We start from the raw sequence: 16,421 nt of genomic DNA, 5'->3' as shown, positions 1-16,421 counted from the left end.
TCATTACATATTTATCACACACATACACTAAAAGTGAAAATGTGAGCTATATATTTTTTATTCAGTAATAATAATAATCATAATTTCTTTGTAAGTGTAGAATATCACACAAACGCAGTTGCAAATGATCACAATATTAAAATGAGTGTAAAACACAATTACTCACGTTATCCTTAAAATAGTTTTGAGGTCCTGTGACTTATGGTGCAACTTTAATGCTGAAAAACAAACAAACAAACATGTAAATAGAACACAACTGTATCACTGAAGTTGAAATTCCCCACACATTTCACTTATTTATGAATATCTACCAGGTTTTCAAACTTTTTATTATTTTATGGTGCATATGTGCTTAAACCTTTCGCACAATGTGATCTTTGTCTTCTATCTAAGTCATATTGTGTGAGACTGGGTTGTGTGTGCAGGAGTAGCTGTTTCACAGTTTGGCTATAAATGAGCAAAGTGCAAGACAAATCACAGACATTGTGACATCAATAATAATAATAATAATAATAACAATAAAGTGAAGTTGAACTAATATTCTGTCAGAGAAGAAAGAAAACATGCAGCAATGTAGAACGTAATAGGACAAAAGTGATTGTGAAGGTTTTCTTCTGCCATATGAATTCAAAATGCAAGATTTCATCTTCATGTCTTTGCCATGTGAAAATATGAGTCATGAATCTCCAATTTATAATATTCAGTGTGGGACACTGCATTAAGTATGATTTGTGTCACACGGTGTCACTGTTTACCAGTAAACTGTACAGTAGGTGCTCTCTTAAATCACGGCACACCCATTATTGGAAAAAAAAAAAAGAAACCGGAGAGGGCCACGCGCTATTTTCTCGTACAGCAGATATGCTTTTTTTTATTTTTAAGAAGACGACTTCTAAACGGCTCGGAAGACATTTTAAAGCTTTAAACGAAGAATAAATGCACAGGAACAGAAACATCTGGATTATTTTTGTGCGCAGCTGACAGAATGGATCTCCAAGCCGCGGTCTTTGTCTTGTGCGCAGTGTGGCCCTGCGCTTTGTCCGTGACGCGGTACTCCATCGCCGAGGAGATGGAAAAAGGTTCTGTTGTGGCAAATCTGGCAGCGGATTTGGGACTTGAACCTGGAGGTTTGGCACAGCGTGAGGTAAAACTTGACATTTTCACCAACAAAAAATATCTCGACGTCAACAAGCAGACGGGGAGCTGTACATCGCGGAAAAACTGGACAGGGAATATCTTTGTCTCGCGAAAAAATCCTGTTTCCTAAAGTGGAGTGTCATACAAAGCCCGTTGCGCATATTCAACATTGAGCTCGGTATCAGGACATAAACGATAACGCTCCTTATTTTCGTCGGGACAGAGTAGAACTGGACGTGCGGAATCGGCGACGCCAGGAGAGAGATTCTCCCCTGCCAACGCCGTGGATCCAGATGTTGGCATAAATACAATAAAAACATACAGATTGAGTTCCAGTGAGCATTTTACGATAGAAATCCAGACAGGCAGCGACGGAACTCAATATGTAGATCTGGTTTTGACCAAGTCTTTAGACAGAGAGGTGGATGCTGTTCATAATTTAATCCTGACTGCGGTGGACGGCGGGGTGCCTGTGCGCTCAGGCACCGCAAACATTATTGTTCTCGTACAGGATACAAACGATAATCCCCCTAGTTTTGATAAACAGGTTTACACACTTAACATGACAGAAAATTGTCCCGTTGGCACCTTAGTGATGAAACTTAACGCGACAGATCTGGACGAGGGTCTGAACGCAGAGATCGTGTACTCATTTACGCTTTATACGTCGGAAAAAAACGCAAGATATGTTCGCGCTGAATCCCAACACAGGAGAAATAACAGTGAAAGGAACTATAGATTATGAAGATATGACATTTTATGAGATGCACATCGAGGCGAGAGACAAAGGTGCGCATCCGTTATTGGGGCAGTGCAAAGTGGTCATCCACGTGACGGATATGAATGATAATTATCCTGAAATCACCATACAGTCTGTTAAAAACACAGTGGGTGAAAACATTCCTGTGGGAAGTGTGATTGCTTTGCTCGGCGTAAGTGACAGAGACACGGGCGACAATGGAAAGTGAGCTTATCCTTAAAATCGGAACCTGCCTTTTATTCTTAATAAGTCGTCAGATAGGCCCATGCATTACAACCTCATTGTTTCCGAACCGTTAGATCGAGAAAAGGTTGCCAGAATAGTGACATCACACTCACTGTGACTGACGCAGGGACACCACCTCTATCAGATAATGAAACAGTAAGTGTGCATTTGATGGATGTTAATGACAACGCGCCTCAGTTCCCTCAGTCATTTTACACCATACGTGTGATGGAGAATAACGCACCTGGAGCTTTGCTCAGTTCCCTCACTGCGTTTGACCCTGACCTCCATGAAAACCAGTATCTAGTTTATTTCATCGTAGAGAAGGAGATAGCCAACACCTCCATGTCCATGCTGTTCTCCATCAATCCAGAGAACGGTAATCTTTACGCACTCAAACTTTTGACTATGAGATTGAGAAGGAGTTTCTTTTCCACATTGAGGCCAGAGACTCTGGCTCTCCTCCACTCAGCAGTAATGTGACCGTCCACATCATTATTGTGGACCAGAATGACAACACTCCAGTTATTGTCTCTCCGTGGAGACCACACGGCTCAGTGGTGGAGGAGAAGATCCCCAGATCTACTGATAAAGGATCTCTTGTTGCCAAGGTGATCGCCATAGACACAGACTCAGTGCACAACTCTCGGATTACCTACCAGTTTCTCCAGGTGACTGATGCCACCTTGTTCAGTCTGGACCAATACAATGGAGAGATCAGGACCATGAGGATGTTCAGTTACAGAGATCCACGTCACCAGAGAATGGTTGTTGTTGCCAAGGACAACGGGGATCCTGCTCTCTCTGCTACAGTCACCATCAAGCTGTCCACAGTGGAGACTGCTGTTAAGACCTACTCTGACATGACTGAGGAGCGTCTAGAATATGACATCTTTTCAGACTTAAATCTGTATTTGGTCATCGGTCTGGGCTCGGTGTCATTTCTTCTACTCATCACCATATTGGTCACCATCGTGCTGAAGTGTCAGAAACCACACCCAGCAAAGCAGCTCCACCCTGCAGGAACAGTGTGATCAGTGAGAGGAACTCCACCATCGCTGATTCCACTCTGGTGTCCAACGATGCCTACTGGTACAGTCTGTTTCTAGCAGAGACCAGGAAAGGAAAGCTGGTGGTTAGACAGCCTCTGCCAAAAGGATCCAGATACATCGTGTCCAGTATACCAAGAAGCACAGGACTGACAGAGACTAGTGAATCTGCTGCCTCCACTCTGCAGGTAAGAACTTGTTTTACAACTTGATTCTGATCTGAAATGGTTTAATTTGTATGTTTATTTCTTCAAACATTACTAATGGAGCGGGAACCATGAAATCAGATGAGAATCTTGTGAAGTGAGGGACAGGGGTCTATACTGAATGAATGGTTTTAAAATATTCTGAATGGTTTTAATTAATATTTCCCAAACAAATTCTGCTTGCTTGTGAGCTGTTCATCACAAACAAGAATGGGAAAGTACATCTGTAATTCAAAAGGATCAGTTTCTTGGTGTTCTAAAACTCCGGGGTAACACTCAAACATCCATTATGGACTTCAAAGATATGCAAACTTTGGCCATGAAGGACAATGCCCTCCAGTTTCGTGGAGACACTATACATCTGGACATATCTACATCAGGAGGAGATTCAAGATTCAACATTCAAGATTCATTATTAATGACCATTAATGTGAGGGAATTTGTGCAGATGGAGAAAAGCCAAGGGGAAAGAACACAACCCTGAGGGGCACCTGTGCCGAGGGACAGAGGTTGGGACAGTAGGCTACTCATCCTGACGCTCTGTGTCCTTTGTGACAGGAAGTTATGGATCCAGTGGGAGAGAGTAATGCCAAGATCCATGTCCATGAATTTATTGAAGAGGTGTTGATCGGGTTGATTGTGTTAAAGCAGAGCTGAAGTCAATGATCAGTAAGTCACTGAAAAGATTCAAATAGTTGGAGCCGAGAAAAACAGATCAACATGCCACCAAGCAAATATCAACAATGTCATCAACAAATATGATTAAATGAGATTCAATATACAATAACAACTGAATTTAAATTCCATCATGCTAATTTAGTTTTGGAAATTACAAAAGTTTTACACAATAAAATGGACTGGTTGTTCTGCAAAGGCATCTATCTATCTAAACAGAATCATTCTGTAACTACACCTGCCAGTATTTGCTTTTTTTTAATTGTATGTTTATTTCTTCCAGTTTTATGATGAAGTTTCATTCATTATGGCACCCGAGAATTCTGTGAAGCAATGTTGTTGCAGACCAAGGGGATAAATAAATGGTTTAAAATATGCTGAATGGATGGTTTTAACTTATATTTTTTGTAAATAAAACAAACAATTAATCGAATGACGTTTTTCAACGCTTGGTATGATATGCCATTATGCAAACAGTCATTCAAACACAAAAGGTGGCGCTGTTCATTTATAAAACATTAGCTCGCACTGACCGTGATTTCACCAGCAGGAGGAGCAAAGTCAAAAATTGACGGACAGCTTCGTGGTGCTGAAATTCTAATGACACGAACAACGCCATTGCAGCCGAATTCACTGCGGGAACAAAAGCGTTTCTGTTTGCGTTGTTCATACTTTTGGAGATCTTATTATTATTATTATTATTATTTTATTTTTTTGTTAAAATATGCGTGATGTTGTCTGAAATCTACTAAACAAGAACGGATTTAAAGGTAACGATGCAGCCACACAAAAGGTTCGTGCCGCTCGCTGTTCTTTTGTTCTTGGTGGATCACATATCGGCCTCAGTCACTCATTACTCCATACCAGAGGAATTAAAAGAAGGATCAGTTGTCGCAAATCTCGCCACCGATCTGAGTCTGGATGTTAACACGCTGAATGAAAGAAAAATGCGTCTGGACATCATCGCTACCAAAAAATACCTTGATGTGAACAAAGAGACTGGTGAGCTGTTCATCGCTGAAAAAGATCGACAGAGAAAACATCTGTCCTACAAAATGGTCGGTGTCTTGCTATTTAAAACTCGAGGTGACACTCGAAAATCCATTGCGTATATTCAACATTGAACTTGAAATTCTGGATATGAACGACAACGCCCCGCAGTTTCGCAGAGACGCCATCCATCTGGACATATCAGAGTCCACGTCAGCAGGAGAGAGATTCTCTCTCAGTAACGCTGTGGATCCTGATGTTGGCATTAATTCCGTGAAAACGTACCAACTGAGCGAAAGTGAACATTTTAAGATCGAGGTTCAGACAGGAAGAGACGGCTCGAGGTTTGCAGATTTGATTCTGAAAAAGACTTTAGACCGGGAGCAGCAAGCTGTTCATCATTTAATCCTCACAGCTGTAGATGGAGGAACTCCCGCCTCGTTCCGGTACTGCAAGTATTATAGTTCATGTTTTAGACACAAATGACAACGCACCGAAATTTGACAAAGAAATCTATAATCTTAATATTATGGAAAATTCTCCAATTGGAAGCCTTGTTGTTCATTTAAATGCGACAGATTTAGACGAAGGATCAAATTCTGATATTACATATTCATACAGTCTGTACACATCAGAGAGAAAACAAGAAACATTTTATTTGAATCCTTCAACAGGTGAGATTACTGTTAAGGGAGTGTTAAATTATGAAGATTACAAAATTTATGACATGGAAGTTATAGCAACAGACAAAGGAGCAAATAGTTTATCAGGACAATGTACATTAAAAATTCTAGTGGAAGACATGAATGACAACCACCCAGAAATATCAATAAAATCATTCCACAGTCCAGTCAATGAAAATATTGATTTGAACACAGTGATAGCTGTAGTTAGTGTGAGTGATAAGGAGCCTCAGGTGATAACGGAGTGGTTGATCTTCATATTCCTGATAACATGCCTTTCAAACTGAGAGAATCCTCTGATAATTATTATGAATTAATCATCTCAGAGCCTTAGACCGTGAGAAGGTTCCAGAATATGACATCACTTTCAGTGTAACAGACAGAGGTTCTCCTCCTTTATCTGACAATGAAACTATGACTTTAGAACTGCTGGATGTTAATGACAATGTTCCTCAGTTCCCTCAGTCATTTTATACCATACGTGTGATGGAGAATAACGCACCTGGAGCTTTGCTCAGTTCCCTCACTGCGTTTGACCCTGACCTCCTTGAAAACCAGTATCTAGTTTATTTCATCGTAGAGAAGGAGATAGCCAACACCTCTATGTCCATGCTGTTCTCCATCAATCCAGAGAACGGTAATCTTTACGCACTCAAAACTTTTGACTATGAGATTGAGGAGGAGTTTCTTTTCCACATTGAGGCCAGAGACTCTGGCTCTCCTCCACTCAGCAGTAATGTGATCGTCCACATCATTATTGTGGACCAGAATGACAACACTCCAGTTATTGTCTCTCCGTGGAGACCACACGGCTCAGTGGTGGAGGAGAAGATCCCCAGATCTACTGATAAAGGCTCTCTGGTTGCCAAGGTGATCGCCATAGACACAGACTCTGTGCACAACTCTCGGATTACCTACCAGTTTCTCCAGGTGACTGATGCCACCTTGTTCAGTCTGGACCAATACAATGGAGAGATCAGGACCATGAGGATGTTCAGTTACAGAGATCCACGTCACCAGAGAATAGTTGTTGTTGCCAAGGACAACGGGGATCCTGCTCTCTCTGCTACAGTCACCATCAAGCTGTCCACAGTGGAGACTGCTGTTAAGGTCTACTCTGACATGACTGAGGAGCGTCTAGAATATGACATCTTTTCAGACTTAAACCTGTATTTGGTCATCGGTCTGGGCTCGGTGTCATTTCTCCTGCTCATCACCATATTGGTCACCATCGTGCTGAAGTGTCAGAAAACCACACCCAGCAAAGCGGCTCCACCCTGCAGGAACAGTGTGATCAGTGAGAGGAACTCCACCATCGCAGATTCCACTCTGGTCTCCAACGATGCCTACTGGTACAGTCTGTTTCTAGCAGAGACCAGGAAAGGAAGCTGGTGGTTAGACAGCCTCTGCCAAAGGGATCCAGATACATCGTGTCCAGTATACCAAGAAGCACAGGACTGACAGAGACTAGTGACTCTGCTGGCTCACTCTGCAGGTAAGAACTTGTTTAGACCTTGATTCTGATTTGAAATTATTTCGCATATTTATTTCTTCCAACTTTATTCATGGGGCTTGACTCAAGAACACAGATGAGAATCTTGTGAAACGTGCATTCTGAGGGACAACGGACATACTGAATGAATGGTTTTACAATATACTGAATGAAAGGTTTAAAAACATTATGAATGTTTTTAAATTGATATTTTTCAAGCAAAATTAGCTGTGTTTGGAATTATACTCTCTTTTTCCCACAAGCTTCTCATCAAAAACAAGAATGACAAAGTATATCTGTAATGCAAATGGGTGGGTGTCTTGTGATCTAAAACTCCAGGTAACACTCAAAAATCCATTACAAATTTTTAACAGAGAATAAGAAATTGTGGAAGTGACGGTCGATACCCAACAGTTTCACAGAGATGCCATATACAACCCCTGGCAAAAATTATGGAATCACCAGCCACGGAGGATGTTCATTCAGTTGTTTAATTTTGTAGAAAAAAAGCAGATCACAGACATGACACAAAATTAAGAAACAGTATAAGAAATCAGGAAAAAAAAAATTGTGGCAGTCAATAACGGTTACTTTTTTAGACCAAGCAGAGAGAAAAAAATATGGAATCACTCAATTCTGAGGAAAAATTATGGAATCATGAAAAACAAAATGTTGTGAAAGTGTAGGTACACGGACCCACAACAGGGGGCGCAATGAACGGACAATGGAGAAAAGTAAGAACAAGTTTTACTGTTGTGAAAATAGCACAACTGATACAACAATTAGCAATTTGGAGGTGTAAGCCGAAATCTGCTGGTGTCTTGTGGGCAGGCCCGAAGGTAGGAGACGTCCGTCCTCGTTGAACCGGAACCACCCAGATCTCCTCTGCCACCGAAACCCAGAAGTACTGGAACCGCCAAGTCCCGAATCCCCAGGTGGCCACTGCCTCCGCTCGTCGGATCCGGTACTGCTGGCGGGAAAGAACACAAACACACAGGTTGGGATGCGACCGCACCCGGTAGATGAGAGGGGCAAAGCCGCCTCCACCTCTTGTCACACTGAAGCAGGAAATGTGAGTACTTATCTGAGCACTTGGCCTTCCGCTGTCCTGAAAAGTTTATAAAGTGTCGTCACACAGATATATGTTGCAGAGGTGATTACCTTAAACTCAAGGTGATATCTCGGCACTGAGGTGGAGACGCTGTCCTGCTGATATACCTCCGTACTGAGTGAAGTCAGCTGTGTCCAGTAATGGGTGACAGCTGTCACCCTGGCTGCTCTCATCAGGCGGCGGCGCCCTCTGGTGCCTGGAGCCCGCACTCCAGGCAGGGCGCCCTCTGGTGGTGATGGGCCAGCAGTACCTCCTCTTCAGCGGCCCACACACAACACAAAAGAACGCTCCAACACATCACTAGTATTTTGTTGCACCACCTCTGGCTTTTATAACAGCTTGCAGTCTCTGAGGCATGGACTTAATGAGTAACAAACAGTACTCTTCATCAATCTGGCTCCAACTTTCTCTGATTGCTGTTGCCAGATCAGCTTTGCAGGTTAGAGCCTTGTCATGGACCATTTTCTTCAACTTCCACCAAAGATTTTCAATTGGATTCAGATCCGGACTATTTGCAGGTCATGACATTGACCCTATGTGTCTTTTTGCAAGGAATATTTTCACAGTTTTTGCTCTAAGGCAAGATGCATTATCATCTTGAAAAAGATCCCCAAACATCCTTTCAACTGATGGGATAAGAAAAGTGTCCAAAATATCAACGTAAACTTGTGCATTTATTGATGATGTAATGACAGCCATCTCCCCAGTGCCTTTACCTGACATGCAGCCCCATATCATCAACGACTGTGGAAATTTACATGTTCTCTTCAGGCAGTCATCTTTATAAATCTCATTGGAACAGCACCAAACAAAAGTTCCAGCATCATCACCTTGCCCAATGCAGATTCGAGATTCATCACTGAATATGACTTTCATCCAGTCATCCACAGTCCACGATTGCTTTTCCTTAGCCCATTGTAACCTTGTTTTTTTCTGTTTAGGTGTTAATGATGGCTTTCGTTTAGCTTTCTGTATGTAAATCCCATTTCCTTTAGGCGGTTTCTTACAGTTCAGTCACAGACGTTGACTCCAGTTTCCTCCCATTCGTTCCTCATTTGTTTTGTTGTGCATTTTCGATTTTTGAGACATATTGCTTTAAGTTTTCTGTCTTGACGCTTTGATGTCTTCCTTGGTCTACCAGTATGTTTGCCTTTAACAACCTTCCCATGTTGTTTGTATTTGGTCCAGAGTTTAAACACAGCTGACTGTGAACAACCAACATCTTTTGCAACATTGTGTGATGATTTACCCTCTTTTAAGAGTTTGATAATCCTCTCCTTTGTTTCAATTGACATCTCTCGTGTTGGAGCCATGATTCATGTCAGTCCACTTGGTGCAACAGCTCTCCAAGGTGTGATAAATCCTTTTTAGATGCAGACTAACGAGCAGATCTGATTTGATGCAGGTGTTAGTTTTGGGGATGAAAATTTACAGGGTGATTCCCTAATTTATTCCTCAGAACTGAGTGAGTCCATATTTATTTTTCCCTCTGCTTGGTCTAAAAAAGTAACCATTACTGACTGCCACAATTTTTTTTTTCTTGATTTCTTATAGTGTTTCTTAAAGCCAGAAAGTTGCCATTTGAAATGACTTTAGTTTTGTGTCATGTCTGTGATCTGCTTTTTTTCTACAAAATTAAACAACTGAATGAACATCCTCTGAGGCCGGTGATTCCATAATTTTTGCCAGGGGTTGTATATGGACGTATCTGAATATGTCAGCAGGAGAGAGATTCAAATACTTGGAGCTCCGTGAGGATAAAAAAAAAAAAAAAACAGATCAACATGCCACCAAGCAAAAAGTATGCACAACAATATCAAAACAAAATATCATTAAATGGGATTCAATGTAAAATAACAACTGCATTTAAATTGTACAGAAATATAATAACAATATCACAATGCAAATTTAGTTAAAATAGGATAAATAGTTTAATATGCATTTCTAATAATAATAATAACAATAATAATAATAATAATTATTATTATTATTATTATTATTATTAGTAGTAGTAGTAGTAGTAAATTACAAAAGTTTTTTTTTCCTTAAAACTGAAGGGCTGTTCTGCAAATGTATTTGTATATCTTTTACCTATTTTTTAAAGAATTATTCTGTCATCCACAGCTGACAGAATTTACACTGTGAACACAATGGATTTTTTATTTGTTTATTTTTACAGTGTAGCGTTTATTGTACCTCTATGAATCAAGGGACAATCGTTCATGCAGTCAAGAATTTTGTGAAACATATTGAATGAAATTTTAACATTTTTGAAGACAAAATAAGTTATGACTTGATTTACATATTCTTTTCAAAGGTTTACATATGCCAAATTGGAAAAGGTGGCGCTATAAATTTATAAAACATTAGGTCGCATTGACTGTGATTCACCAGCAGGGGGAGCAAAGTCGAAAAGTGACGGACAGTTCCGTGGGGCTGAAAAATTTCAGGACACCCAACAACGCTATTGTTGCGATTTTACTGCGGAAACAAAAGCTTTTCTGTGTGACTTGTTCATACGTTTTTGAACGACTTGATTTTTGTGGAAATATGCGTGATGATGTCTGAAGTCTAACGTGTGACTAAGAAACAAGAACGGATTTAAAGGTAACGATGCAGCCACACAAAAGGTTCGTGCCGCTCGCTGTTCTTTTGTTCTTGGTGGATCACATATCGGCCTCAGTCACCCATTACTCCATACCAGAGGAATTAAAAGAAGGATCAGTTGTCGCAAATCTCGCCACCGATCTGAGTCTGGATGTTAACACGCTGAATGAAAGAAAAATGCGTCTGGACATCATCGCCACCAAAAAATACCTTGATGTGAACAAAGAGACTGGTGAGCTGTTCATCGCTGAAAAGATCGACAGAGAAAACATCTGTACTACAAAATGGTCGGTGTCTTGCTATTTAAAACTCGAGGTGACACTCGAAAATCCATTGCGTATATTTAACATTGAACTTGAAATTCTGGATATGAACGACAACGCCCCGCAGTTTCGGAGAGACGCCATCCATCTGGACATATCAGAGTCCACGTCAGCAGGAGAGAGATTCTCTCTCAGTAACGCTGTGGATCCTGATGTTGGCATTAATTCCGTGAAAACGTACCAACTGAGCGAAAGTGAACATTTTAAGATCGAGGTTCAGACAGGAAGAGACGGCTCGAGGTTTGCAGATTTGATTCTGAAAAAGACTTTAGACCGGGAGCAGCAAGCTGTTCATCATTTAATCCTCACAGCTGTAGATGGAGGAACTCCCGCTCGTTCCGGTACTGCAAGTATTATAGTTCATGTTTTAGACACAAATGACAACGCACCGAAATTTGACAAAGAAATCTATAATATTAATAGTATGGAAAATTCTCCAATCGGAAGCCTTGTTGTTAATTTAAATGCGACAGATTTAGACGAAGGATCAAATTCTGATATTACATATTCATACAGTCTGTACACATCAGAGAAAACACAAGAAACATTTTATTTGAATCCTTCAACAGGTGAGATTACTGTTAAGGGAGTGTTAAATTATGAAGATTACAAAATTTATGACATGGAAGTTATAGCAACAGACAAAGGAGCAAATAGTTTATCAGGACAATGTACATTAAAATTCTAGTGGAAGACATGAATGACAACCACCCAGAAATATCAATAAAATCATTCCACAGTCCAGTCAATGAAAATATTGATTTGAACACAGTGATAGCTGTAGTTAGTGTGAGTGATAAGGACTCAGGTGATAACGGAGTGGTTGATCTTCATATTCCTGATAACATGCCTTTCAAACTGAGAGAATCCTCTGATAATTATTATGAATTAATCATCTCAGAGCCTTTAGACCGTGAGAAGGTTCCAGAGTATGACATCACTTTCAGTGTAACAGACAGAGGTTCTCCTCCTTTATCTGATAATGAAACTATGACTTTAGAACTCCTGGATGTTAATGACAATGTTCCTCAGTTCCCTCAGTCATTTTATACCATACGTGTGATGGAGAATAACGCACCTGGAGCTTTGCTCAGTTCCCTCACTGCGTTTGACCCTGACCTCCTTGAAAACCAGTATCTAGTTTATTTCATCGTAGAGAAGGAGATAGCCAACACCTCTATGTCCATGCTGTTCTCCATCAATCCAGAGAACGGTAATCTTTACGCACTCAAAACTTTTGACTATGAGTTTGAGAAGGAGTTTCTTTTCCACATTGAGGCCAGAGACTCTGGCTCTCCGCCACTCAGCAGTAATGTGACCATCCACATCATTATTGTGGACCAGAATGACAACACTCCAGTTATTGTCTCTCCGTGGAGACCACACGGCTCAGTGGTGGAGGAGAAGATCCCCAGATCCACTGATAAAGGCTCTCTGGTTGCCAAGGTGATCGCCATAGACACAGACTCAGTGCACAACTCTCGGATTACCTACCAGTTTCTCCAGGTGACTGATGCCACCTTGTTCAGTCTGGACCAATACAATGGAGAGATCAGGACCATGAGGATGTTCAGTTACAGAGATCCACGTCACCAGAGAATGGTTGTTGTTGCCAAAGACAACGGGGATCCTGCTCTCTCTGCTACAGTCACCATCAAGCTGTCCACAGTGGAGACTGCTGTTAAGGCCTACTCTGACATGACTGAGGAGCGTCTAGAATATGACATCTTTTCAGACTTAAACCTGTATTTGGTCATCGGTCTAGGCTCGGTGTCATTTCTGCTGCTCATCACCATATTGGTCACCATCGTGCTGAAGTGTCAGAAACCTACACCCAGCAAAGCGGCTCCACCCTGCAGGAACAGTGTGATTAGTGAGAGGAATTCCACCATCGCAGATTCCACTCTGGTCTCCAATGATGCCTACTGGTACAGTCTGTTTCTAGCAGAGACCAGGAAAGGAAAGCTGGTGGTTAGACAGCCTCTGCCAAAAGGATCCAGATACATCGTGTCCAGTATACCAAGAAGCACAGGACTGACAGAGACTAGTGACTCTGCTGCCTCCACTCTGCAGGTAAGAACATGATTCCCACCTTGCTTCTATTTGGAAAATGTATAGGTTTATTACTTCCACTTTCAATGATGAAGTTTGATTGATGAAGGCAGCTGCGAATCTTCTGAATCACATACGTTGTGACGGACAATGGGCATACTGAATGAATGATTTTAAAATATGCTGAATGAAAGGTTTAAAAACATTATGAATGCTTTTAAACTGACATTTTCTTTATTTTTTATAACCCATAATGCCAACAGTTTTGCAAACACAAAAGGTGGCGCTGTTACAGTCTAAATCATTAGCCCGCACTGACCGTGATTCGCCAGCAGGAGGAGCAACGCCAAAAAGCGATGGACAGCTCCGTGGTGCCATAAATTTCAAACCACACCAACAACGCCATTGCTGCCGATTTTACTGCCGAGACTAAAGCTTTTGTTTTGGACTCTTATGCACTTTTTGGACAACTTGATTTTGTGAAAATATGCTTGATGTTGTCTGAAGTCTAACGTGCGACTATTCAACAAGAACGGATTTAAAGGTAACGATGCAGCCACACAAAAGGTTCGTGCCGCTCGCTGTTCTTTTGTTCTTGGTGGATCACATATCGGCCTCAGTCACTCATTACTCCATACCAGAGGAATTAAAAGAAGGATCAGTTGTCGCAAATCTCGCCACCGATCTGAGTCTGGATGTTAACACGCTGAATGAAAGAAAAATGCGTCTGGACATCATCGCTACCAAAAAATACCTGGATGTGAACAAAGAGACTGGTGAGCTGTTCATCGCTGAAAAGATCGACAGGGAATCTCTCTGTCCTTCAAAGGGGTCGGTGTCTTGTTATATAAAACTCGAGGTAACACTAGAAAATCCATTACGGATTTTTAATATAGAACTTGAAATTCTGGATATGAACGACAACGCCCCGCAGTTTCGCAGAGACGCCATCCATCTGGACATATCAGAGTCCACGACAGCAGGAGAGAGATTCTCTCTCAGTAACGCTGTGGATCCTGATGTTGGCATTAATTCCGTGAATACGTACCAACTGAGCGAAAGTGAACATTTTAAGATCGAGGTTCAGACAGGAAGAGACGGCTCGAGGTTTGCAGATTTGATTCTGAAAAAGACTTTAGACCGGGAGCAGCAAGCTGTTCATCATTTAATCCTCACAGCTGTAGATGGAGGAAGTCCCGCTCGTTCCGGTACTGCAAGTATTATAGTTCATGTTTTAGACACAAATGACAACGCACCGAAATTTGACAAAGAAATCTATAATATTAATATTATGGAAAATTCTCCAATTGGAAGCCTTGTTGTTCATTTAAATGCGACAGATTTAGACGAAGGATCAAATTCTGATATTACATATTCATACAGTCTGTACACATCAGAGAAAACACAAGAAACATTTTATTTGAATCCTTCAACAGGTGAGATTACTGTTAAGGGAGTGTTAAATTATGAAGATTACAAAATTTATGACATGGAAGTTATAGCAACAGACAAAGGAGCAAATAGTTTATCAGGACAATGTACATTAAAAATTCTAGTGGAAGACATGAATGACAACCACCCAGAAATATCAATAAAATCATTCCACAGTCCAGTCAGTGAAAATATTGATTTAAACACAGTGATAGCTGTAGTTAGTGTGAGTGATAAGGACTCAGGTGATAACGGAGTGGTTGATCTTCATATTCCTGATAACATGCCTTTCAAACTGAGAGAATCCTCTGATAAATATTATGAATTAATCATCTCAGAGCCTTTAGACCGTGAGAAGGTTCCAGAATATGACATCACTTTCACTGTAACAGACAGAGGTTCTCCTCCTTTATCTGACAATGAAACTATGACTTTAGAACTCCTGGATGTTAATGACAATGTTCCTAAGTTCCCTCAGTCATTTTATACCATACGTGTGATGGAGAATAACGTACCTGGAGCTTTGCTCAGTTCCCTCACCGCATTTGACCCTGACCTCCTTGAAAACCAGTATCTAGTTTATTTCATCGTAGAGAAGGAGATAGCCAACACCTCCATTTCCATGCTGTTCTCCATCAATCCAGAGAACGGTAATCTTTATGCACTCAAAACCTTTGACTATGAGATTGAGAAGGAGTTTCTTTTCCACATTGAGGCCAGAGACTCTGGCTCTCCTCCACTCAGCAGTAATGTGACCATCCACATCATTATTGTGGACCAGAATGACAACACTCCAGTTATTGTCTCTCCATGGAGACCGCACGGCTCAGTGGTGGAGGAGAAGATCCCCAGATCCACTGATAAAGGCTCTCTGGTTGCCAAGGTGATCGCCATAGACACAGACTCAGTGCACAACTCTCGGATTACCTACCAGTTTCTCCAGGTGACTGATGCCACCTTGTTCAGTCTGGACCAATACAATGGAGAGATCAGGACCATGAGGATGTTCAGTTACAGAGATCCACGTCACCAGAGAATGGTTGTTGTTGCCAAGGACAACGGGGATCCTGCTCTCTCTGCTACAGTCACCATCAAGCTGTCCACAGTGGAGACTGCTGTTAAGGCCTACTCTGACATGACTGAGGAGCGTCTAGAATATGACATCTTTTCAGACTTAAACCTGTATTTGGTCATCGGTCTGGGCTCGGTGTCATTTCTTCTGCTCATCACCATATTGGTCACCATCGTGCTGAAGTGTCAGAAAACCACACCCAGCAAAGCGGCTCCACCCTGCAGGAACAGTGTGATCAGTGAGAGGAACTCCACCATCGCTGATTCCACTCTGGTGTCCAACGATGCCTACTGGTACAGTCTGTTTCTAGCAGAGACCAGGAAAGGAAAGCTGGTGGTTAGACAGCCTCTGCCAAAAGGATCCAGATACATCGTGTCCAGTATACCAAGAAGCACAGGACTGACAGAGACTAGTGACTCTGCTGCCTCCACTCTGCAGGTAAGATGATGTTTTTGGTTCACCTCCAGGACATCACCAATCTTTTAAATAATCCCTATTAGAATCCTTCAACATCTTATGGAATTTATATTGTGCATTTCTAATCAGTTTTTAAAAAAGCCTTCTATTGATGTGTTTCTTCAATTTCTATGATTTATACTCTAGCACAG

At 41.4% G+C, this 16,421-nt stretch overlaps 2 protein-coding genes across 2 annotated transcripts in view; both read left to right on the top strand.

Moving 5' to 3' along the window:
* Positions 1–16,260, top strand: part of LOC117519654 — a 68,745-nt gene extending 52,485 nt beyond the window's left edge. Inside the window, 18 exon segments of the mRNA XM_034180927.1 lie at positions 932–1,193; positions 1,196–1,318; positions 1,321–1,374; positions 1,377–1,810; positions 1,812–2,219; positions 2,222–2,516; positions 2,519–3,115; positions 3,118–3,369; positions 4,806–5,074; positions 5,076–5,480; positions 5,482–5,952; positions 5,955–6,054; positions 6,057–7,109; positions 7,112–7,220; positions 10,923–11,599; positions 12,160–13,331; positions 13,574–13,590; positions 13,818–16,260. Of these exon segments, the coding sequence (XP_034036818.1) occupies positions 932–1,193; positions 1,196–1,318; positions 1,321–1,374; positions 1,377–1,810; positions 1,812–2,219; positions 2,222–2,516; positions 2,519–3,115; positions 3,118–3,369; positions 4,806–5,074; positions 5,076–5,480; positions 5,482–5,952; positions 5,955–6,054; positions 6,057–7,109; positions 7,112–7,220; positions 10,923–11,599; positions 12,160–13,331; positions 13,574–13,590; positions 13,818–16,260 (9,141 nt within the window).
* LOC117519861 (protocadherin alpha-C2-like) lies at positions 10,737–12,051 on the top strand. The gene has a single exon (XM_034181128.1). It carries the CDS (start codon positions 10,942–10,944, stop codon positions 11,944–11,946), a length of 1,005 nt encoding a protein of 334 aa, XP_034037019.1. The 5' UTR covers positions 10,737–10,941; the 3' UTR covers positions 11,947–12,051.
* Positions 16,261–16,421: the final 161 nt, after the last annotated feature.

The sequence above is a fragment of the Thalassophryne amazonica genome, chromosome 11 (assembly GCF_902500255.1).
Source record: "Thalassophryne amazonica chromosome 11, fThaAma1.1, whole genome shotgun sequence".
Classification (NCBI taxonomy): Eukaryota; Metazoa; Chordata; class Actinopteri; order Batrachoidiformes; family Batrachoididae; genus Thalassophryne; species Thalassophryne amazonica.
Note: the sequence above shows the minus strand (reverse complement) of the source record. Positions and strands in the feature narration are given on the sequence as shown.